This window comes from Phoenix dactylifera, chromosome 11, assembly GCF_051530095.1.
Source record: "Phoenix dactylifera cultivar Ajwa chromosome 11, Ajwa_hap1_PhDact_Kaust_v1.1, whole genome shotgun sequence".
NCBI classification, from domain to species: domain Eukaryota; kingdom Viridiplantae; phylum Streptophyta; class Magnoliopsida; order Arecales; family Arecaceae; genus Phoenix; species Phoenix dactylifera.
Genome location: NC_143200.1, coordinates 9,365,970 through 9,391,816, shown reverse-complemented (window position 1 = coordinate 9,391,816; position 25,847 = coordinate 9,365,970). Strand labels below are relative to the sequence as shown.

The 25,847-nt window shown below is 38.6% G+C and overlaps 1 protein-coding gene across 2 annotated transcripts; it reads left to right on the top strand.

Annotated features, from left to right (window-relative positions):
- Positions 1–1,680: 1,680 nt before the first annotated feature.
- On the top strand, positions 1,681–25,847 carry LOC103715359 (transducin family protein / WD-40 repeat family protein). Of its 2 annotated transcripts, XM_008802958.5 has the most exons (7): positions 1,681–2,173; positions 2,280–2,628; positions 2,712–2,868; positions 10,604–10,648; positions 12,132–12,294; positions 21,785–22,146; positions 25,208–25,847. In XM_008802958.5, the coding sequence occupies exons 1-7, from the start codon at positions 1,955–1,957 to the stop codon at positions 25,524–25,526; spliced, it is 1,614 nt and encodes a 537-aa protein (XP_008801180.3). In that variant the 5' UTR covers positions 1,681–1,954; the 3' UTR covers positions 25,527–25,847. The 2 variants fall into 2 exon arrangements, with proteins under 2 accessions (XP_008801180.3, XP_088562890.1); XM_088706764.1 differs by lacking the exon at positions 10,604–10,648 and having other exon boundaries at positions 1,735–2,173.

The window sequence follows — 25,847 nt, the reverse complement described above, 5'->3', positions numbered from 1 at the left end:
CGACCCTCTTGACTCAAACACAATATGCCTTGATTGAAGGACCTGGTTATTACACCACCTTCTTATTCACTCTAAATATCTTCCCAATTCATCGAATGAAATCTCATTTGATCTAATATCTTAACAACCATCTCTCTTTTCATTCATTTATTTTCGCATCATTATATCTAAAGATTCATTTTCATTATTCATTTTGGTGGATTCTTATTTATAGTATTCTTAAGTATATTAATATATACTAAAAATCTTAGTTTCTAAACTTAAGAATGATTGATTACTGGAATAAAATTAAATTTTTTGAATGAAAATTCAACTTTAAGCTGGCTCTTTCAAATTTTATTTAATTTTTTTAATGATTTCATATTCAGTTACTAATTATTATTGTTGCGGGGTTTCACCCCGGCAACAGCCCGCACACCGGCCGAGCAGGGAAAGCGACTACGTCCCTCCCAAGGTATTGTCCGCTTTGGGATTGCCGACGGCACGCCAGGGGGGCCGCGGAGGTACTGCCCCTGGACCGTACGGCGCAGGGGTCCGCAGAGGTACTGCCCCTACCCTCACGGTTTTGCCCTTCAAAAGGCGCCTCGCGAGGAAAGGTTTTAGGCCTCCTCATTATAAGGCACAGACCTTTCCGTTGATTAGCCGATGTGGGACTAAAGTTTGGAACCCCATCCCACAACACAGCCCTTCAGCGGGAAGGTCTATGCGCGGCTGGGGCCCTCCTTCTAGCGCCATCTGTTGCGGGGTTTCACCCTGGCAACAGCCCGCACACCGGCCGAGCAGGGAAAGCGACTGCGTCCCTCCCGAGGTATTGTTCGCTCTGGGATTGCCGACGGCACGCCAGGGAGGCCGCGGAGGTACTGCCCTGGACCGTACGGCGCGGGGGTCCGCGGAGGTACTGCCCCTACCCTCACGGTTTTGCCCTTCAAAAGACGCCTCGTGAGGAAAGGTTTTAGGCCTCCTCATTATAAGGCACAGACCTTTCCACTGATTAGCCGATGTGGGATTAAAGTTTGGAACCCTATCCCACAACACAGCCCCCCCAGCGGGAAGGTCTGTGCGCGACCGGGGCCCTCCTTCTAGCGCCATCTGTTGCGGGGTTTCACTCCGGCAACAACCCGCATACCGGCCGAGCAGGGAAAGCGACTGCGTCCCTCCCGAGGTATTGTCCGCTTTGGAATTGCCGATGGCACGCCAGGGGGGCCGCGGAGGTACTGCCCCTGGACCGTACGGCGCGGGGGTCCGCGGAGAGATTGCCCCTACCCTCACGGTTTTGCCCTTCAAAAGGCGCCTCGCGAGGAAAGGTTTTAGGCCTCCTCATTATAAGGCACAGACCTTTCTGCTGATTAGCCGATATGGAACTAAAGTTCGGAACCCCATCCCACAACAATTATGTTTTGGGCACTAAAGAATAGTTAGAAGCTTGGCTCAAACTACAAATTCGGCTCGTCCAATCCCGACTGGAACCTGAATATTTTTGGCTGGGTCTGAGTCATAATTGATCCCAAACCAACCGAAATGACCTTGTATGTTGGTTTTTATGGACCCAACCCAATCCAATATGATCGGCTAATAGGTTGGATCTGGTTCTAGAGTCTTGAATATGAACCGGGTCGGGGCCGATAGGGTCGACCGTTTGCAGCCCTACTTTTAGGTCACTTGCTCTGCACGTGTTCGGCCCACTTTGGTTATTGTGCACGTCCCGTAAATAGAGGGGAGCGGAAGCGCCTCTTTGATGATTTTTCTCTCCGGTCTCCTTTCCTCTCCCTCGTTGCCGGTGCGCTGCCCCTTCTGAAGCCCACCCAGTGCATGTATCCCGCAGTCCTGTTTATATCCGTGGACGCACCTGGCCAAAGAAAAGACCAGAGAGAAGGCTAGGCAGAGTGGTAAAAGGGGTTAGGAAAAAAAGGGGGCGACACCCAGAAGCAGAAACGGAACCACTGAGTGCTCGACGATGGACCCGCATCTGCTGAAGAAACCGAAGCTGGAAGAACCCAGCGATGTCAACGGAGACGAATCTGGAGGGGGAAGAGGATATGGAGGCGCTGGAGGCGGCGGAGACAACGAGCCCGACGCCCTACAGGAGCAGGAAGAAGCCCTTGTCGCACTCATCGAGCACCGCTCAAAGGAGTACGAACATCTCAAACAGAAGGTCGCCTATTTCAAATCTCAGGTTTGCAGTCCTTTCTTTGATCACCCTTTCTCTTGTGTGGGCTTGGTTCGCTCTTTGTCACATCAATCGTCGACTGGTGTTGTATTCTTGATTTCTATAAATGCAGCTTGATGAGGTGGAGAAGAAATTGAACGACTCGAAGGGTAAGCTGGCTCGCCTTCGAGCGCGCGCTCCATCCAGAACGGCTACTAGCGACGAAACTAGACCGGGGAGAACTGAAAGCAGATCATCAAGTCCTGGTTCGCGCCCGCAGCTTGTTATACCTTCAGCAAGCACAAAGTTTCGTAGCCAAGCAGTGAACAATGCGAAGTCCAAAGTATTGGATGGAATGAGCAACAGAGGAACCTCCTCTAGTGCTCAATCGAGCAACGTGAATAAGTCGAGGCAAGAGTCGAGTAGCAGAGCTGTCTCGGAGAAAAGTTCGGTGCAAGAAAAAAGAGCCAAGAGGAAGATCGGTAGTCAAATTGTTTTCTTTCGTTTTGTTTCCCCTTTGATACCTTTACCAAAATCCTTTTTATTGGTGTCTTGGTTTTTACAGCACAGAAAGAACATCAAGATTTAATTCCTGTTGTACGTACATATTCACTGCCGAACCAAATCAGATTCCAACCAGGCAGTGTTATCTCTAGTCAGCACAAAAGGAAGCTGCGAAGTCTGGAGGTCTGTCCGGTTAATGATCAACTGTTTGTGACGAGGTAAAAGAGCATATCTGTGTTTATGTGCACGATGATATGGTTTTTAGCTGTTACTTGATGGCAATACTTGTTTTCCTGTGTGGAACGATGCCATCAATAAAACAGATGAAGTGAGAGTAGTTTTAAAGACCAAATTGCAAACACATATCTGCTTCATGTATAGTCAATGATCTCTACTTGTGAAGTTGTATCACATCACAACAATTTTAGTTTAGAGAAAGGAAAGAAGATGTTTAATTGTTGCAATCTGATCATGTGCAGTCTGTATAAACGAGACTACTTCCTCATATAGTCGTATGCCTCCAGTACTAAAGTCAGGAACTCCAGCCTTTACAGACCATGCTATAATGCCTGTCTTGACACTAATGATGAACATAATTATGTTAAGATTTTTTTCCCCAAGTACTTGGCTCTTTTTCATCAGTTTATATTAACTAATAGTGTTTTGAGCACTTAAGTTTCATTTTCTGACTCGTCCTATCAAGTTCTGACATTTTAAATCAATTAAAATGATCATTTTGGTGGCGATGCGCATATCTCAAATGTGCTCTTTTTTCTACAACTCTAATATTGAAACAAAACCATTAAAATTGGTAATTTGTGGCATTGGATGAAACTGAAAAAATCAATCTGGAAGATATTGGATCCTAAGGTACAAACTGTAGACCATGGTAAACATTAAGGTCAAGATATAGTCAATCATAATTTGAAAAAATTCTCTAATCAGCTCTTGTGCTAGCATCAACTTATAACTCAGTGCTCAATTACTAATCAGGCATCTTTAGATATGAGGGCTGCCAATGCCATATGGATGATGGAAGTTACATGGCTGAGCGTTATCTTCGATTGGTCAACAATGTAATGTGTACAAAGCAAAGCATATCCAGAAAGAAATAGGAAAAAAGATCTTGCGCCACAATGAATATTTAAGGAGCTCCATGATCTTTTTTGGCACAGGACAACACCTCATTATAATTCACATAGTTCCTTCTTCATGTAATTCATATAAGATTCATGCCTACAGTCTAATAGTACCACTAGTATTGTTCTAAGAAACCATATGTACTATTGGATCATAGGTCGTAAAACAAGGCATACTCAATCTGTGTAGGATGCAACTAATAAGATGCATAATTATTATGCCTATAGATGTGTGAGTTGGATACCCTGCATCTATCCTTTGTCTGCTGAATGCTCTTGATATTTGCTATATTACCTAGACACTTCATTTTTAAGTTGTTCGGGAGTGTTGACATTTCTGGACACTTGGACATGACATGACTTGACATAGTTGGACACCACTTTGAAACGTCCTGCAGACATCAGCAAAAAGTATCCAACACACGGAGAGTCATGCAGGGGTATCTTAGTTTTAAATGTTGGACATTTAAGTAAAATGTCCTTAAGTTTTTCTGGACACTTCAAGCAAAATATCCTTTTATTTTTAGCATATAGTTATCAAGATTATTTGCACACTTTAAGCCAAGGTTCATTATATTTTCAATATAGAGTTCTCTCTCTTACATGAACACTTTTTCAATTGGAATGTTATTGTGTTTCTATTCGATCTAATATGTACCTAGTGTCAGAATTTAGAAATATCTATATATTATTTTAGAGAGGCTTCTGGATATACGCATGCGTGTATGTTGCAATGAGCTACCCATATTGTGAGTGCCATGAGTGGTGATCAAGAGGGAAAGATATATTAATCAGTAAGTAGAGACTGGCAGGGATGGTTAACTTTGGCATCACATCTTAACCTTCCTTGTTTCCCTTTATTACTTGTTGCTGACTGGCTATGGTCATCACAATGGGTTTGAGTATATGAATGGATGGAATAACAGAGAATGGCACATGGGAACAGAGAGCATAGTCTCATCATCATTCTAGAAGCAAGCATGATGGAGCCCACAATCCTCCATTGTACTGCTCAAAAGAGAAAAAAGAACACACAATCCTTGTAACAATCTAAAACATCTAAAATCCTTGATGATGAAACCATGACATATGAATGCAACCAGATAATTAACATTTAGAACACTTATCAATTTATGCGAAAAATAAATCTGAGCCATTACCAATCACTAGAGAAAAAAAAGGCAATTAGTGGATGTCGAAGCCCCATCTTGTAAACTCTTTATCCCTTCGGATTCCTAGAGGCTAGGAAAACGCAAACTGATCATTAGAGCAGCACTTCTCCTTTCCATGTCTGATTGTCGTCGATCTTATATCATGCTAGGTCAGCCAATTAGGGATTGGATTCAAAACCGGAAGCTGTAAGGCTTCGCCGTTTGAGAACACCGGGGGTTCGGGGGGTGTCTGTTGGAAAGCCTTCACCATCTTCATCATTTTCTTTGTCATATATTCTCATGATTGCACCCTCCATCCTCTAGCTCATCCTTGACTGTGAGCTCTTGAATGTATGACATGGGTCCTTCATGGAAGTATGAAACTTGAGGTTTTACATCCACTGCACAATATAGATGAGACAGCTAAGGCATGAAGGGAGGTTGGGAGAGCTAAGAAAGGGCAACTAGTGATTTAAGGAGAGGAGAGTTGCATTGATAGATGGAGTTATCCATCCCAACCAGTAACTTTTGATCAGTTAGTATGCTTTCCTTAATTGATGGACATGCATAAAGCCAACAATTCATATACATTGCTTCAACCTACACGTGTGTGTACTACAAGCATTTCTCAAAATTTCAAGTTTCTCTCTCTCTCTCTCTCTCTCTCTCTCTCTCTCTCTGAATAAGCATAAAAACCCACAAACACATACGTGTGTACATATGCATACACACATGCATTCACATTAACACACATGCGCAGACATCAACATGTGTGTGTATAGATGTATATGTGGATACGATTATAATACAAATAGGGTGTAAAGAAAAGATTTTTTATGCACCCATCACCAAATTCAATATTAGTTTTCCAAAAATGTAAATTCAAGCTATTGAATGTGGTCTAGAACGTCTAAAATATCCATATACAAAAAAATATATGATTTGGAGTCTACTAGCCTATGCATCAAGTCACCATAAATATATAGTTGCAATGGAACTTAGTGTTTTGGGTGACTTGATTCACAGTCTAGGGGTCTAGAGAACATATGATTTTCTGTAAGTAGATGTTTTAGGCCTTCTAGATCATATCCAGTGGCTTCAATTTTCTTTTTTTTTTTGACAACCAACATTGAATTTGGTGGTGGGTGTAAAGTTTCTTTGTTTACACCCTATGTGTATTACAACCGCACTCTATATATATTTAAATATAAATATATATACGTATATACGTATATACATATATACATATACACATATACATATATACATATACATATATGTACATATATACATATATATATACACAGATGCACACGCTTACATATGGCCATATTTTGGAAAAGACTAGATGATAATGGTTATACATATATACATGTATGTATATATATGTCGTGACCCTATGTCTAGATTTTTGGAGCTCCTGTGTCTGACACTTGAGGACACTTAAATACCCATCACCTAGGCCAAGTGTGCAGGTAACCCTGCATATTTGATATGGAGACAATGACTTATTTTTAGATGGAGGAATGATAGACTATGAAGATTCTTATGGGATTTTTTTTTGTTGAAATTTGGAGTCATTTTAATCCGCTCAAACAATATATTAGCATGTTTAGAGGTTGGTCATTCTACATGATTAAAGTACTGTTCATATTGACCTATATCAGCCTATACGCTCACATTTATAGGCCAACATGCATTACTATGGTGATACAATGATCCTGAAATAGACAAAGTTGGTGACATGCTTGGTAAGCTAAGTCCTGATATGCATCATTAGATGTTGGTGTCATAAACATTCATACTAAACACCTTGTATCACAAAGCGAGTAGAAGAAAAAAGAACTTGGAATTAAAAAGGAATTAAACAAGGGTCTGAAGTACTCTTTTTTTTTTTAATCCATTTACTTGCTAATGACTGGCATAAAAGCTATATAATTGCTAACTTGCTTGTCTCTGGATGTAAAGCTGTAGAAAAAGGTTTGGTCAGACACTGAAATTTGTTACTTAAGATATGTTGTTATTCAATGTACTTTTGTTGTTGAGTAGGGTAAGAATGCTAGTTTTGAGTTTGGGCATGTGGAGGCTTTAGAACCTTGTGAATTACCAACATATGATTGACTGGAAACATGGAATGTGCTGAAAGAATACATGAGGCTAGTTTATTTATCTTTTTCACGAATTGTTAGAATCGCAGAAGGGCATTTGTAGTGCATGAGTGTATTGAATCTAGACAGTAAATTAGGTGCTCCCTTTTAGTTTGGGACGTGCTTAGGCTTTAGAACCTTGTGGACTGCCAATATATGTTTGGCTTGAGACACGGAATGTGCTGAATCCTGAAAGAATACGTGAGGCTAGTTTTATTTCTAGTTTATTTATCTTTTTCACCAATTATTAGAATAGCATAAGGGCATTTGAAGTGCATCAGTGTATTGAATCTAGATAGTAAATTAGGTGCTTCTTTTTATATTAAAAACTACAGAAAAGACTGAAAATGTTGGATGCTTGTGATTAGCCACCAAGTTGTTTCTTTCCTATCAGCCTCATGTAATAGGACAATTCTGCAGGGTTTCCCATGGCATTGTCAAGTCAAATTGGTCAACATAATCCCTTATTTTACTTGTGGATCTTAGTTAACAAAATGAAAGATATTCTTAATGAAAAACCATGTAAGCGAAATCTCTCTTGGTGGCTATGTCACAATCTATTAAAGAGCTTGCAATTACATTTGGTGCCGATTCTGCTTTGTTGGTTGGACAAGCAATTGTTCTGCAGATTAACATAGGAAACTAGCATGGAGATGCAAGGCATCCTTCGGATTTGGGCATAAGCCCTGTTAAAACTTGGTGTCTTAAAGAATAGCAGTAAGAGGCTTCAATTTTAAAATTTGAAGTCTGTTAAAGGGAATATAACCATAGTAGCAAGAAAGGTCCTTTACAGGAATTTAATGTAGAGAGGAAAAGAAAGAAAAGAAGTATGGGGAGAATAAAAGATAGACAAGGGGAGAAAAAGAGAAAGAAAGGAAGAGGGAAAGAGAATGTCATATGTCTCTACTTATTCATGTAATGTACATCCTATTTTTAGTATTTAGTATGAAGATATCAACTTTTGGCAGTCAAGTGACAGAATTTTCTTGTGAAAAGCTAGAACTTTGAATTACGATTTAATTTGATGCATGCCTGGCATCATCTACATTTCATAATAAACCTACTAGTTTGGGCCCCCAAAACACTACACCTTACACATTTACTTAATCAAATAATGATATGTTCTCGTATCTTCAGTTCTTCACTTCAAGCTCAAGTGTAAATATCAAAACTTACAAGCTTGGAGCCACATTGCCCTTCTGCAATCTATAGCTCAGACACTAGGTTTGGAAAGGAGAGAGTCTGCTGGTGATTTAATTATGACAACAAATTTAAATCTCAATGTGCTTGTCTGCTAATAGTGCACAACTGTTAAAAGAGGATTGTAGCGAGTGGTATAGGCCCCTATCTTCAAAAAAAGATGCTAAATAAAATTGTAAAATTGTCCTGGCCAATGCTGTCACCTAAAATGTGATATTCCGACTCATATGTTGAGTGAGAGACGATGTCCTATTTATTCTTTAGAAGATGGGGGTCACTGAGGAAGAGTTAGCAGCCAATAAGAGAACAGTAGTCTAGGACATCATTGTTCCAATTGGAATTTAAATATCGCAAAAAGCCAAAGGAAAGCAATGGAATAATGTAGCAAAGCACATAAGTAGAGTTCCTATGATGGCAAAGTCCCCAAATGACCTTTAAATAAAGAGTAGTTTGAGCGATAGGTGTCATGCTTACTGTGATGGGTGCCGATACTGGCTTCGCAAGGACTGCGACCACCAGCACTTGAAACATGTCCTCAACAAGGTACCGGCAATAGGTGATTATTTGACAACTCACCATCATACCATTATTGGTTTAGAGCTTTTAATGAACCTCAATTAAGGCGGGAGCACTGTTATCACCAATCAAGCAAGCACGAGAGGTGACGCAGGGCGTAAAATTCTCGTGGAAGAAGTGTCAATCATTTATGAATTTTTGCATTATCCAAATGAGCTTGCTTTGTGACCTGTTAGGGATGAAGGACTTTTCACAAGGAAGGGAGAAAAGGCTCGAATAGAAAATGCATTAATGTGCATGATTTTACTCAGACATACCAAATTTGCATTCTCAAAACCTGTTAGCTACACAATAACTTTAGAGATCATGATCATTATGAAAGCGCTTGTAAAGAGGTTCTGGATGGTAGGACATACAACAAGGACCAAGAAGGTCAATAGACTTTGATAACATGTCATAGTTTGTTAGCGATAATAGATATTAAAAGACTTTGATAGCATGTCATGGTTTGTTAGCGACAATAGATATTAAAAGTTATTGAGGAGCAACATCAAAAGAATCAGCAGTTTGTGAAGATGTACGAATTGAAAGAACTTAAACCTCAGTCAAGGATCCTATAGTAGAAAAACCAAAAGGAGTACAAACAAAAAACAAGTTTTAGATTTTAGGGAAAGCATATCAAGTAAAAAAAACCACATTATCTAGTTATGGTCCTGGCAATCTGGGGTCCTGGAGGGACCAAACTAGAGACAGACCTAACCTTTGGCCTCTTTCTTCTTGCACAAAGTGGCTGCACAAGGACTCGAACCTGTGCCATTGTGCTCGTCAGCCCAAGTTTTTTACCATTGCATCAAGTAATGACCCTTAAGCATTGTCAAGGAAAATGCTCAAGAAAAATGGCAAGTTGCAGTATATGGAAGTTGTGTGGTATGATTGTCTTTTATGTCCCTTACTGCTCTCTAAAAGCATTGTGTGGTGGTGGCACCCAAATTTTGATCATGTGTTAGTGAATGCCCCTTCCTATGCAATATTTGTTTTGATGTGTTTAGAGTGGAATGACTGATGGCTCAATTGTAGTGAAGCCCAAGGTCGGCGGAACTGTTCCAAATCAGGTGGTTCCGCCCGTTCTGAGCCATATCGGTGGCTCACTGGTACGGTTCTGATTGTAAAAATGAGATAGTTGCTGGAGCCGGAGAAGCAGAAGGAAAGAGAGAACGAGCGGGAGAGGAAGGGAGAAGGAGTGGGGTGGACGCCGGCGGAAGGCCGCGGAGGGCCGGCCGAGGCCACGGCCAGACCCCTGTTTCGTTTGAAATAGGGGAACGGCCGCGGCGTTGCCTGCCGTGGCCTCTGCCGGCCTCCCTCTTCCGCTCGCTCTCTCTTTCTCTTTTCCTCTCCTCCACGGTTCCTCTCTCGGTATGGGTCCGGCACGCCCGTACCGAGTCGTCCCGCCGGAAAACCGGTACGGTGCCCATTACCGGTTTTTCCGACCTTGCTGCAGCCTATGCATAAATTCTGGACGAGCTTTTATTTGTTTGCATCTGCCAACACTCTTTTTCTTTATGAGCAGTAAAATGTTAGCAGAATGTCTGTTTTGTTATAATCCCATAGCAGTTCTTTCACGCTAAATATAAACTTATTTAAGGTTAATGCACAGTCTGGGTTTTCATTTTATGATTTTGTCCTTTGTTGTTTCCATCTTTTGTAACTCATCAGATGTCTTCTTCCAGCATCAGGACATTATGGACCATGTGATTTTTGACTATTTTTATGCTTTGTTGATTACTTTTATTGATTTTGCAGTGCACTGGATGGAGTTGTAAACTTATGGCAAGTGCAGGTTAAAGGGTAGAATTCTTAATCCTTGTCAAAATGTTTTCTTTGGGTATCTGATTGAGTAGCAGTATTTGAATTCCATTGTAGCACTTGCAGGATTGTGGTATTAGAATGTTAACAAGTTCTTGAGCTGTTTCTTAGGTAGGCAGTGTCATGCTATCTATTTGCACAAAAGTCAGAGCTTCTGTTGGTTGGGAAGCTGCAGACGTAAAAGATTACCTAGGAAGTATTTAAGTAAGAATATTAAATAAAGTTTCTATCTACCTATTAAATTGGACAAAACTGAAATAGTGAATAAAATTAATCAAGTGAGAGGCAGGCCTAGATTCATGTAACAATTGTGCATGACTAAAACATTAAAAACTATGCTGTATCAGAAGCTAAAGGGAATTGGAAATAAGCTTTTACAGCAAGTGGGGCTTCTCCTATAACGCTCTTGCAACTAGGATCTTCAGTCATCCTCAAGCGTAGGAAGGACTGACTTATAACCACTGATCTTTTATTTTTTTCCCCTTCTCTGTTTATGTTCTGTATAAAACTGATTTCTGTACCAGGGTGAACCATATAATTAGAGTAAGTTTCAAGGTTTTAATAAGGTAAATATCAATGTGTTTAAAAAATTTCATCAATTTCATCAATTTCATCAAATGCACTCATAATTACGTGAAAAAAATTTAAATTTGCTCTATGTGGCAATCTCAAAAGCATCTAGAAATTGCCTTCTCATACACTAAAAGAAACATATTTCACAAAAATAGCTTTGACATTTATATTCCCTTCATTTGATTGATACAATATAAAAAAAGAGATCTGACTTTTATATTTTGAAAGAGAATACATAATACATCTTCTAACAGGTTTTATGCATATTTAAAAATAAATTTAACTGTTTGGAGAAATCAGGGATAATATATCTGTAAATTTTAGTTAGTTAACAACTTAACATGGTATATATAGCTGTTCACACCACAGTCCTAAAGTTTTTTAAAATTTTGGAAAACATCCTGTCATTCACAATATATTCATGAATATATGATTCTGTGAAATGCTGCCTGATATTTGGGTAAGTTATAATTTATTCAATTTTCCGTAGATGTTGAATTAATCCTCAACTTTCTTTGTTCATGATAATACTTAATATTTGATGGTATTTGTTGTTATTGTTGTCATAATTACTTCTTTCCTGCTATTGATTATGCACAGTTTAATATGTATTTCAGATAAATATATGTTGTTGCCTTAAAAGTACTTGCAATAATAACATATCTTTCCGAATTCCTTCAAACATTTGATTTATTTTTCATAACTATTAGTGGATAACAAATTGTGGAGAATATTGATTACTTGTGAAGCTATTTTCTTGGTATTTTCATTAGACTAAGCTTGTGCATACACTAATTTCGTCTTGAATTGCTTATCGATAGTGCTCTCTTGCTTTAGACATTAACTAGGGCCTTTCCAATATTTCACTGTGTCAATACTTTTGTGATTGTAGACCTAGCGCCTTGCTACTGAGCACTACAGATTGTGTATCGCCAAAGCAAAGGAGGTGGCCAGAAGATGTAGCATGGCACCCTGATGGAGATAGCTTATTTGCTGCATATAGTGCTGATGGTGGTGATTCTCAAATATCAGTTTTAAATCTCAATGCGTCACAAGTAAGAAACACCTTTAAGAAGTTCACTCTGTAATGATACTTATCTTTTACAATGATTCTTTATTGCATTTACTTATCATCACCACTCAAATCTGACTTGCCAAGTTCTAATAATTTGACTCAAGCAAGTCAACTTGTTCACTCAGGTAGCCAAATTTTTTAAAATAGATAACCAAAATTAAATCTAAATTGAATATGTAAAAATACGTAAAAATAATACAAATGAAAAGTATTTCTTCATAGAAGAAGGAGATTGTGAATAGTTTGGCACAATATATTTATATGAGAATTCAACTACTTAGATCAATTGGAGCATGTGGTTTTGTGAATAATGATAACGTCCAAAAATTATCTTTTCCACTCTATATGATTAAGCCTTTTTGGCTTTATTTGGTTTGGGAGTCAGAAAAAGTGGATTAAGTATATCTATGCCTATTGAAATAATTATACGACATCATTCTTCTTTTTGTTTGGCTACTGTATCTGGAATAATATCTGGTTCAGGGTGCTTTTGTCCATAGAGAAAAGGCAACAGGAATGTATGATGGTTTTATGCCAGGAATAGCTAATGATAGCTTTGTCTTGGAATAGCTATGCAAGGCGTAAGCAAGTTTGACCAGCATAACTGTTCCTTTTTTATGCGTGTTTTTTAGAAGCTGTTTGCCACACACAAAGGCTTAATCCAACTCTTATGCCTGCCATCTTCCGGAACCATATGCTCCTTTCTCTCTCTCTGGATGGATGTGTGCCCCCAGTTCTAACTTCTATACCAGACATGTCCTAGTTCTTTCTCCATCAAAACCATCCACTCGGTCCTGACTGAACATATACTGGAATTCCCTTGCACTGTTCCTTTGAGAGAACTCACATCGTTCTTCTTAAGAGTCCTTATCCTATTATTATTATAGATCTGCTCTGTTAAATCCCTCCCATGCCTGATCCATACTTCTTCTTATTCTCCTTATTATTATTATTATTGATAGTAGTAGTAGGCACGTTGAAATTATTTTGGTTGTTATTTCTTATTCTCCTAGCCAAAACCCAAATAGTTAGTACTTAGTAGGCATACTAATATTATTTTTGTTGTTATTTAAAGTTTGCCATAATATTCTGGCATTATTTTGGTTGTTATTTAAATTATGCCACGCCATAGTTTGGAACTTTAGGCCCACCTCCATATATGCATGAATGTAGGGTTTTTAGTTGTTTGGCTTGGATAAGGTTTTGCATGATTGAAGCCTAATACTAAGTATGCCATATCATACCGAACCGAATGGTACGGAGTGTACTGGTTCGGTGCCTATATATGGTTCGGGGGGCGTACCGACATAGTATATTGAACTGGCCCCTGCACCGAGCGTACCAACATAGTAACAGAGTGGCACTGGTATGGGGCTTGGTACCAAGACAGCTTACCTTGCCTAATATATTTTTGAATTAAGCAAACTTCTCTCTCTCTATATCCCCTCCCTCCTTCCATCCCTGATCTGGCATCAAATTCTACAACTCAACCAATTCTATGAAGAGCCCTTAACTCCAAAAGAATAGTCATTGCTGGCTATATCTCTCTTTAAAAGAACGGTTATTGCTGCCTATGTCTCTCTTTAAAAGAATGGTTGCTGCTGGTTTTGTGGTTTTTAGAATCAGGTTCCACATAAAACCATCAGGGACCATTCTGGAAAACGGCATGGCAAACATCAGAACTGTATGGTCCCATTCAGTTTAACAAAATGAATTTGTTATTTAATTTAAGCATTATTTTTCGTCAGCTTGATGCAATAAAAAATACAAGTTCTTAACATGATAAACTACTTTAAATAGATTTGGGTTTATAAAGAGGTAAAGAACCATGCACCATATTGGAAGGATTTCTTTATCTTACAATTCTAGCAAAATATCTTTTCACTTTCTAGCAAAATTCATGTGTATATAGAATCTGATATTTTAAGTTGGGTGCTTTTAAGGCTTTCAAGCTGGTTAGTAGTAGTTTCAAGCAGGACTGTCAATTCTATTCTTCTTAGAGACCCCCCTCCCTTCTCAAAAATAATTACTAAACCTTTATTTTTCATTTATTCTTCCTGCATTTCCTCAAATCCGCAAAAGTCATCCTCCAATTATATTTTGGAACTCGCTATAAGAAAGAGGCATCCTAGTGTATGATACTCTCGCTACTGCAGGGTTTGGAGAGGGTCAGATGTATGTAGCGTTACCCCCACTTGTGGAGAGGATATTTTTTCTTATTTCTAATACGTGACACCTAGATCATGATGGAGCAACCTTACCCTTGCGCGAAGGTCCACCCTCTTGTGTGTTTATAATTAATTATAATTTAGAAAGTTTGATCATAATATATAACTTTGATGTCTTTATATTTTATTATTAGTTAAGAGTTAAGACTACGTGCATTTGCATGTGAACTTTTACTAGTATGCTTGTCGCTAGTGTATAAACTAACAGCCTCCGAATGATATAATTTATAATTGTATTTTAGGTTGCAAGTTTAGAAAAAATTGCATCTACTCAACTAAGTATTGTGATTGACAGGGATGAAATTTTGGAGTCATCAAGTAACTTAATTCATAATAGGCTTAGTAAGACTTGACTAGCTTCTACATATTTCTTCAAAAGATAAACTTGTATGTGTGTCCACACATAAAAACACAGTTTTGAGAAGTTGTCAAAGAGCTTGAGAAGGCTCCCATAAATGAGCAAATGAAAGAACAATCACTGAACTATCTTCTTGTAAAATTATTATTAATGGAGTATAAACCTTATTTGGATGTTTGCCATATCTTAGCATGCTTTGGTGAAAGAATGCTTATAAGATCATGATTCAAGTCTTTGTGTTTCCCTTTCTTTCTAACAATATGCATCAATAGTGACCCAATCCAAATATCAAGTTCACTATCCAAATCTGCGATATTAGTTTTTACCTTATGTTCATATGTTAATGAAATGATTTGAAAGAGGAGCTTGACCTGTGGCTGTGGCTGGGAGAATAGGCTATTGTTATATTATCCCAAAAACTGAACCCATTTTCCTAGAGCCTTGTGAAGAGATTAAAACTTAAGCAGATAAGCCCCGACTCTACTCCTATAGCATTTTTTAGAGGGAAATAAGGGGAAGTACTGCTAGAGTATTCAATTGATTATCATAAGTCTGCATCCCAACCTCAGCTACCATGCAAGTTGGTTCAGATAACAGCTATCTTTAATATGAAACTTAGATGCTCAATCTAGATAGTTTCTAGGCTCGCAAGCCATTGAACAGTGTTTCGTTCTTAGTGGAAAAATTTACTAAATTAGCAAATTAAAGGGGAAAAAAAGAGAGAATTGTATGCAGCTATACCTCAGGAGATTGTAAGCCAATGATGCCATAATAGGCATTTGTTCCTATGATTGACATTAAACCTAACCTTCTTTTGGTAAGGATTAGCAGTAGGGTTATGCATGCAGAATCAATGTAACCTAATGTGTCAATGAACAAATGGGTTACACTAGTAAAAGTTTGGAAGTTGGAACCCAAAATAGTAGTCTAGAATTGATTTGAAATGGGAGCATATAAGCAATTGCGCAACATGTCATGATTCATAGTTATTAATCAAAGCTTTTAAAAATTATTACATGCAGGCTTTTCATATTTAGTAATGAATAGAAATGTAAGATTTGTGGAGCAGAAGCATTTTAGATGGAGTCATATGTTTAGATTCTTGTAACATGAGAAGGGAAACGTTGAAAACACTAAGAAGTGGCACTTAATTCTTTCAATAGGTGCAACACCTTTGGTACAACCTTGCCAGTTGCGACTAGTTTCACCACTTTGGAGTCCACCAAAACCTATGTCATCATTGTGGTTAGTTACATTGTCATTTTCTAAGTTAATGGCACAATATTCATTGCATTTGACTCCTATAACCAGCATATGATTTGCTTAAGTATGTTCTTTGCTGATTTTTCTTTCCCATTGGAAATAATTTGGCAAGAGAGTCTCCTTGAGCATTTTGCCATGTTGGAAATTTGTTGATAGACATTGGTTGATCTTGTTTTTCTTCTTATATGCCTTTGTTATACCAAATTTTGAGAGTAATACTCTATAGTTTAGGCCAAATGTTTGAGGGAGGTGGAATATGTTAGGGTTGGCCATATCGTCTCAAAGTGCCTGTTCGGGGCTTACCAAACTGAGCCGATGGGAACCAGGATGGTTCGCCCTATCGACTTAGAGTAGAGGCTTGGTTCGATTACACCCCCCTCCCCCAACCAACTCATGATTGCCCCTTCCCCCACACTCCATGTTCGAGACTTCTCCTCGAAATCAACGCTGCTCGCACCCCCATGCGACGTCACCCTCTCCTCCCTCTCCCTCTCTCTCTCTCGCTATGCTAGGGGTAGGGTTAGGGTTAGGGTTTAACCCTCGGCCCAACCCCTTCCTCCCTCCCTTTCTCTCTTCCTCTCTCCTTTCTTCCTCCTCTCTCTCTCCCCTTATTTTTGCTATGCCTCGGAAGGCCGGAACAATATGGTTCGGAGCCGTACTCTGTCGAAGCGCAGCCAGTACACCCTCCAGTATTGGTTCGGCGAATGTTAATACTGTTTCTCAAAATTTTGGTTATCCATGATGAATTTTCAAGAAGAAACTTTAAGCACAATCCCCACAGTATTATTTCCATGTAAGTGAAAGAAACCTCCAGTAGCACCTTTTAAGTTCATCAACCTCCCACAAATAGTTCCTTCCAGTATCTGATAACCATTATTTTAGTGCACCAATATCTTCTGCTAACTAGATATTTATGTGCTAAAATTTTCATGCATAGACATGGTACATGGCATTTTCTTGTGTTAAAATTTCTAATGAAGAGGATTTAGCTGTGTGATTTGCAGATACCTCTTAGTTATGCTAGGATGCTTTAACGATACATTTGAGGGTGAAAAAGGAGGAGTTTCTTTTTTTTATTTTCCTTTTGCGATAATTATGAACCTATTATGATGGATATGATGCATGGTTAGTTTTAAAGTTTATGATAATGATGTTATCATGTGGAATATGGAAATATTTACTGTGACAAAACATTGTGCTTTATGCATGTTTTTTCACACACATATAAAAATGTATATTTATCCATGTTCTATCCTTATAATCTGATTTTTCAAGATTTATTGTATTCAGATTCACATCTGGCTCTATGCTTTATAGATTTAGGATTTCTTGACTAGCTTGTATTCAGCTGTGACCTGTGAGTTTGAAGACTAAAATTTTGTTATCTATGGTTATGTTGTTGATCATGTTGTTTTTTTTGGTCATGATGTTTATCAAGTTGTTATTGATGTTATTGAGTCTTCGGGAGGACAAGATGGGTAATTTGACTAATCATTTGTCAGCCAAATCACAAGGCCAAGCCAAAAAATTCTGATTCCCTGCTTGTTGCAAATAAAAAGATACAGGGCTTGGCCAGATCTGGTAGGCCAAACACCACTTTCTTCTTCGTTAACATTGTAATTTTTCTATCTAAAGCATCTTCCATTGTCTCCACTTTGAATTTCATTGCTATGATTTCAAAACAATGAATGGGCCCCATTTCTTGTTCATTTTTGGGCCCCTTCCATTTCGTTTTAAGTTTTAACCTTCCCTTTGACTATTCTAATGGCCTAATGAAAATCAATATCATCTATTGCTTATTAATCTAATCTAAGGGTGGCAGTGGGAGCAAATGGCCCCCTAAGACCACCCAATCTGGCCTAGAATTTCAGTTTCAGTCCTAGATGCAGATCCTGATCCACAATGGGCCGGGTTTCAACTATAGGCTGATGTATACCTGAAAACATGATATCCTAGTTTTACATATGTTTTTCTGTGTATGATATTTTTTTACTAATTGATATCTTTCTCCTTTCATTTACTCATCTTTACTCCATCTTTGCATGTGTCCTAGTCCCTAGGGCAATTCTCTTCTTCTTTTTTTTTTTTTTTTGCTAAAGAAAAGAGGTAGGGGGGAGGAAGGGACAAGCCCACCCCCGCGTAGCAGCCCCCACTGGGCCCCCGCCCCGCCAGGAGAATGTTCGATGCGGGCAGAAATGGCCGTGTGTTGGGCACCCCGACCGGTTTTACTCATGCCTTCCCCACCCGTGGGCTCAGTTCAACTACCCCTCTGGGCTCTGGCTCGAGTCCCACGTGTGAGTACGTCACACCTGGCACCACCCCGGCTACTAGCGATCCAAGAGCGGTTCTATACCTCATGTCCAAGTAGTGGCCGAAGCCACATTTTAATCGTCGCCGCAGCGACTCGAACTTGGGACCATGAGTAGAATCCCCGCCCAGTACCACTAGGCTACCACCTTGGTGGCAGAATTTGCATTGTTTCTGGCAAACATCAATACAGTGTATAGGACATCAATGAAAATCATACAGTGACTCTCCTTTTTGTCCTTGGCTTTCATCCTCCTCCTGTCAATCACTTTTGTTGAGATGAGGACACTTCATCCAATGTAGGCAGTGTGTCAAAATCCTCCTTTCTTGCTCCAAGCTCCAAGCTCAAGAGAGCCCAACAAGTACTTGATAAAAACTAAATGCCCGATTGTGAGCTTGACCCATTTTGGGTCTATATTTAGACAAGTGTAGAGTCAAGCTCAGGACTAAGATACATAATTTGAGTTGGGGCACCTAAATCCTACCCATTTCCACCTTCATGTAATCATATCTGGGAAATTTGGCATCATAAAATTGTGCTGGGAGCACCAATACAAGTTGCATTAGCATGTTGAACATGATATTTCTCCAACCTAGGTAGATTGATTGACATATTTGTTCTTTAAATTTTAACTCATTTATACTTTTAAAATAGTTTTCAAATTTATGATGAGGATGGTTGTTAAAAGTAAAAGTTTAGAGGTCCATAGTTTGACATTTTTAGTTTGTTAAAAGTTTCATTATGATTAGGAAAGTCCTTCTTTATCTTCAATCTTATTTTTGGTATGTTTAGTTTTTAAATTGCACTCTCAGGTTGGAGCAAGGAAGTATTAAGTTTGTTATGATTGTAATTCTTAGGTGCTTCTTATCACCTGATCTTAGGTTGTGGTCTCCTTCCTGTCATTCCCTTATCAACAAGTTTCTGTTTTCATTCATACCCATGCTTCAGATATATTTTTCGTGTTCAAAGAAGATGGCGAGCATGTAGCGGTTGGGGGTTTTCATGATAGATAGCGGGTAGCGGGTGCTATAGTGGATGCCATGTATCCAAGGCTGGTTACTAAAACATATCAATATTTTTTCTAAGTATCAAAGATCAATATTTTGTATCAACTTCTATGAAAAACAAAGAAAAAATATCAAGGGCAACGCTATGAAAGATCATCAACTTGACATCCTAACATCATGTCAATATCTGTATAATGCAATGGTCAACAACCTATTGACATAATATCATCATTCACCAAATATAGTAACATTAATTAGGATAAAGATGGCCTCAATCACATAAGATCAACCATAAAATAAAGATGTCCACAATGGCATAACCTCAACCATAGAAAGATGCCCACAATTATATGACATAATCTACCAAATAAAACATCAATATATAGATAATATACTCTAAAATCTAGGCAAAAAAGTCAAATGATGGTTGACTATCCCAATGATCAATCATCATCTGTTGCTTCGAGGATGTCTACTTGAGCTTCTGAACTAGAGAAGCCAAGTCATCCATCTTGACATATGGCTTTCCTTCTCCTTCTCATCTGATTTTGATGACTTATACTAAATTTCAACAATGTTTATGTTTTCATTCTTTCAAGGTTCACCGAACTAGTATCAGGGATCTTACCGGCCGTCTACTAGTTCGTTGAAGTACCTGTACATATTATACTGACCTGAAGCATTTCGGAACTAGGGGGAGAGATAGAGGGGAGAGGGAAGTGAGGGAGGGGGAGGGAGAGAGAGAGAGAGGAAAGAAGCTAGGGGTCAGGGATCTAAGGCAAAGCTGGTCTCACACGGGCAGGGCCTCAATGGAGAAGTGGAGGTGTCGAGGGATTCCATGGCAGAGGGTTTTCTTGAATTGAGAGGGAGAGGGGGAGAGAGATGTGGAGGAAGGGAGGCATGCATGTCGATGGTCCGTGGTCATCATTGTTGGCGGTGGTGATGATGATAGAACCCTAATCCTAGTGTGAGAGAGGTGAGGAGGATTGGGAAGTGAGGAGGGTTGGGAGCATGGTATGCCGTATTGGCTCGAACCGGACAGTACGGGGCGTACCATACCGTATCTATTTGGTATCGGTACCCGGTACAGATGGCATACTGATACTCGGTATGCCAAAAAAAATATGTACTGTACCGTACCAATACTATGCTAGTGTGGCATCGGTACAGAGTTAGGTACCGAGACGGTGAATCTTTATTGGGAGGGTTATATGAAAGACTGAATTGCTTGAAACCATGTGGAACCAGGTAGTTCTGCATGGTTCTGGTTCATCCTGGTTCAAGGCCTATACCAACTCAAACCCATGTCTTATCCTAGTAACCAGCTAGCTCGAGTCGGAACACCTTGAACCCCATGGTTAGGGACAAGATGGATGACCTTGAATTCTTTTATTTCTTTTGTTTCTTTAGGCTTCCTCAACCGTGCTTCAAATCAACCCTTCATTGTGAAAGGCTTATTTGCAAAAGAATCCTTCAGTGACCATTCAACACCTTTGCTATCTTCAAAATCCTTCACTACCATGTGATCTCTTTTCTTGTCTAAACTCCTTTACTTGAACCTTGCATTGAACTTGACGAAGACAGTCATTAGTAGCTGCTTTTTAGTGGGTTTTTGCTTGTAGTATAGCGGCTGCTATAGTGGGTTTTTGCTCGACATATCGTGCACCATATGGCTGAAGCTTAGCATAGTAGTTTCAGGCTGAAACATCTATAGCGGCCATTTTTTTAAAACAATGGATATAATCCCTTATATTTGGAAAAACAAGTGATACATTTGGTTTCTTTAGTTGTTCTTGTATCTGAGTCAGTTAGTGTGGTATTGGAAGCATGAATCTTTCTTATATGCTCCTATTTTTTCTTGGTAAGAATGCTGTGTCAAGTAACATGTCTGGTATATAGGGATTCATATTTTGAATATCCTTTGTCTTTACTACTGGCTGATGATATGCGATTAGTTTCTCTTTATGACGATATGAAGCCTTATGTTTTTAGTTGGTTTCAGATTGAATGGTATCCAATAAGAGAAATTCTCCTTTTGTAAAGTCTCCAATCTTTTGATTCATGTCATTTTTTGAAAGCAAGATTATGGCATGTCAGTTATGATGTTCTAGGTTGATAAGAAGACTGGTGACTACTTGTAGTTTTCTCCAATTATGTCCTCCATCTCACCCAACTTTTGGAAGGCAATAAATTTTCTAACTAGCCTGTTAATTGGAACATGTTTTTCTTTTGGTACATGTTAATGTATGAAGATGCATAAATTTATGTCTTTACTTATAAATACCCCTTTTTTTGTGTTTGAACAGAAAAGGGTCACTTTTTTAGAAGCAAAGCCTCATACCAAGGGCATTATAAACAGTATACTTTTCATGCCCTGGGCTGATTTATTTTTTGCAACTGGTGGGAGTGACCATGCTGTCATTCTGTGGCATGAGAATGATGATTCATGGAAGCCCAAGACCATCCATGGGAACCTTCACTCTTCAGCTGTTATGGGAGTAGCGGGGCTACAGCACAAGAAGATTATATTGTCTGCTGGTGCAGACAAAAGGATCATTGCATATGATGTGTTGGCAGGGAGATCTGAGTTTAAGAATCAGATAGAAAGTAAATGCATGAGCATTCTACCAAATCCATCAGACTTCAATCTGTACCTGGTGCAAACGGGGTAAGTGAATGAATGTCTAGCATGACTATTGGACTATGAGATATTTTCTAGATTCTTATGCTGTGTTAAAACTCTTCTTGCAATAATTCTTTTGCTAAAAATTTTAAAAGAATTTTATGGTAATTGTTGATATTCACTATATCCTGACTTAGCCCTTTACATATATTAATACTGTTAATTTGAGTTTTTAAGAAAAAGAAATTTTAAAATTGCTGAGTTTGTGTGTGTTACAATTCAGGATTTCATCCAAAATGACTAGCCGGAAGGTATTATTTTAGTTCCTTGGTCCTGTATAAGTATCTAAAATTTACCTAGCGAATAACCAGTGTGGAACTAAATACATGCCTGCACAAGTCTTCATATACTCCTCCTGTTTAAGTTATGGCATTCTTGTCAAGTTGAGGGTCTAAATCCATTCAAATTCAATTACAAACACCACGATCAACTCGTGGTCAACTCAAATATACCCGTGCTGCAGTGCCTCTTAGTCCACATAGGTCATGGGCCAGGTTCGCTCTAATACTATTTATCACAACCCAGGACCTCACCCAAAATGACTAGCTGGAATGGTCCTGTATAAGAACCCAAGAGTTACCTAGCGAATAACCGATGTAGGACTAAACACACACCTGCATGGGTCCTCACAATGTATGTGCGTGCATGCTGATTTAGTTAGCCCATAGGAATTGCATATTTAACCTCTTATCTCATGCGAACTTTCTGACTCCAACCTTGAAGTATCTCCTTAAAAAAAAGAAAACAAAAAATCCTGCATCATTATTTTTCCATCTTAACAAGGATCACCTATGTTGGAGTTATTTTAACTTAGTGTGGACTTTGAGATGACCAAATTGAGATATCACCTGCACTGTGACAACCTTGAAACCATTCTATCAAACTTTCATAAAGACTACATGTATCTTGTTTATTCATTAGCAACAACGGTCGCACTAGAACAGCATAACTGCCCATAAAGGGAAAAACTGTTTATTTTATTAATATTCTACACTTCAATTGCTGGTCTGGATCACTGTTAAGAATTTCATTTTCTTTTGTTTTTTCTCAATATTGATTTTGATGAAATGGTAAGAAGACATCAAAATATGAATATTTCATGCAAAAAAAATCTAAAGAGCTTATTTACTAAAGATTTTCTTGCAACATGGGACGTCTTTAATGTTGATATTCTAATGCTTGTTAAAAATTATTATTTACTAGGTGTAATGCAAGCAGCTGGTAAACATATCTAGAGATACCATGTAGCTAAAGGGTTGGTTATAGGCTTAAGTTACTCTGCAGAGCAGAAACTTTGGCAAACATTAATTTAAGAGCTGATAAAAAGCCAAGTTTATTTTGGAAATCCTTCCAAGAGCCTGGTCGATGAAGTGAAGAGATGCTTTGATATTCTATTATTGTTATGGGCCTCCAAACCTGACTAAAGGTAAAATTCTGTAAGACTAGAAGGCCCTACAATGTTTTTAGAATGTTGTGCAATGATGATTCCAAGCAGAAGAGAAGAATGGCAGAGATGAGAATGCTACATGTATGCACAATGCCAGGGTGTGTGCTATGCATGGTGTATTGCCATATGTTATGGCACACAGATACAATATAGGATGATATGAATAAATATATCGTGGCTTAGGCTGCTCTCATTTAAATCGCAAGTTGATTGTCTCGTGTTTAGGACATTTCAAATTTTCATTCCCTCCCCTTGACCAACTTATGTTGGTTTTCCAATGCTTGGTTCAAATGTCTTTTGGTAAAAAGTAATATTTGAATTCTACCTGCGTCGAACATTTCTTGGTGGAAGGGAGGCCCAGTGGGGGATGCTACGCGGGTGGGGTTAATTCCCCTCCCCCCCTCCTTTTATGTACCAAAAAAAAAAAAGAGAGTAAGATTTGAGCAATTCATTATCAAGATATCTACTGATAACCTTGGCACACAATTTTGGTCTGAGTAGTAATACTATTGTTAGGTTAAGGTTGTTGTCATCTTATATCGTATATAGCGTATTTTAAAATCAGGACCCCCCCCCCCCCCCCCCCCACCCAAAAAAAAAAAAAAAAAAAAAAACTAAAAAATGTTCTTTTAAGCTTATGTGGCTGTAGTTATACTAATTAGTCTGATAACTACATAATACAATACATTGTGCATGTTTATTAGCTATCAACATGCATGTTTTGGATAACTTACATTGTAATATTCGTTTAGATGACTCAGAAACTTTATAAAATTTCAGAACATGTGGTGGGGAAAGACATAAAGAAAGATGAATGGATAGAATGAAAGGAAAACCATATGAAGATTATCTAAGCATGCAGGTTGTGTATATTTTATTTGACACTTATATATCCATGTTGCTGCATGTATTAGCAAAAATTTATAGTCCACCAGAACAATTATGATGCACGGTAATTATATCTTTAGTAAAAATTGAAGCGAGAAGAATGAGTTCATTTGATGAAGCATAAGAGTTGCACCAATTGAAGAGAAGGTGAAGACAGGGTAGAAGATCTAAGGTGGCCAAGGTGAGGAGAGGGGCTTGGGTTTGTGTAGAAAGAGAATACCTTGTACCACATGGATAGATCTATGAAAAAGTAGTAGGAAATGCAATTTTAAACAGGAATGAGTTGTGAGTTGGAAAGGATTCAAAAACGAACTCCAAATTGTTGGGCTAAATTGTGATGATTATGATGCTTTGCTTCTTTTTTTAAAAAAATTATTTTTAAATACATACATATGAACATTTCAGTTCCTTTGACCATGCTACTTCTGTTTGTTGAAGTCCAGGCAAAGAGAGTTAAGGTATTGGAAAGTTCATGGAGCTTGTAGTTCTTGAAAGTAGCCATCTTAAAAAGGACTTCTATTAAATAGGCACTTTTGAGGATGTTCCTTTTACTTTTTTCTTTTTCAGAAAATGTGGTTGTGTTACTTGTTCATATCTTCTACTAATGTGTTCCCTATTTATATGAATCATCTGTCATGTTGCTTCATGCCCCTTTTACAGCCCCTGTTGATTTTTTAACTTATTTTGGCATCCTTTTTTTTTTTTTGGCAGAGCACCTGGTAGGCAGCTTCGGCTATTTGATGTGCGGCTAAGGCAGACTGAGATTCATGCTTTTGGGTGGAAACAAGAAACCAGTGAATCCCAGTCTGCATTGATTAATCAGGCATGGTCTCCCGATGGTCTGTTCTTATCATCTGGTTCAGCTGACCCTGTGATCCATATCTTTGACATCAGATATGATGGGCGTACCCCTTCTCAATCTGTGCAAGCTCACCAGAAGCGAGTATTCAAAGCTGTATGGCACCAATCACTACCACTTCTCACCTCCATATCATCTGACCTTAACATTGGACTACACAAGATAGTCTAAGAGATTTTGTAGCATGGGCTGTTTTCACCACAAAAAGTCATTATCTAGGGTTTAGCCTCATTATGTTTATTTCATCAAGCGATGCTGTGGCCTTGAGCACTTTAAATTTCTGAAAAAGCATGTTGATCAAGAGATGATCGCATTGCTTAGGGTCTGGGGTGTATTCATTTCCAATGCGGGAGTTTTGATACTTCAGTATGATTGTAGATAATACAATCTATGCTACTGAAGGGGCAAGATATAAATTACTAAATCATTGAAGATACCTTTGAAGTTGTAGGCTTCAGCTGAGCTAATACAAGGGTTCAAATATTACATCTA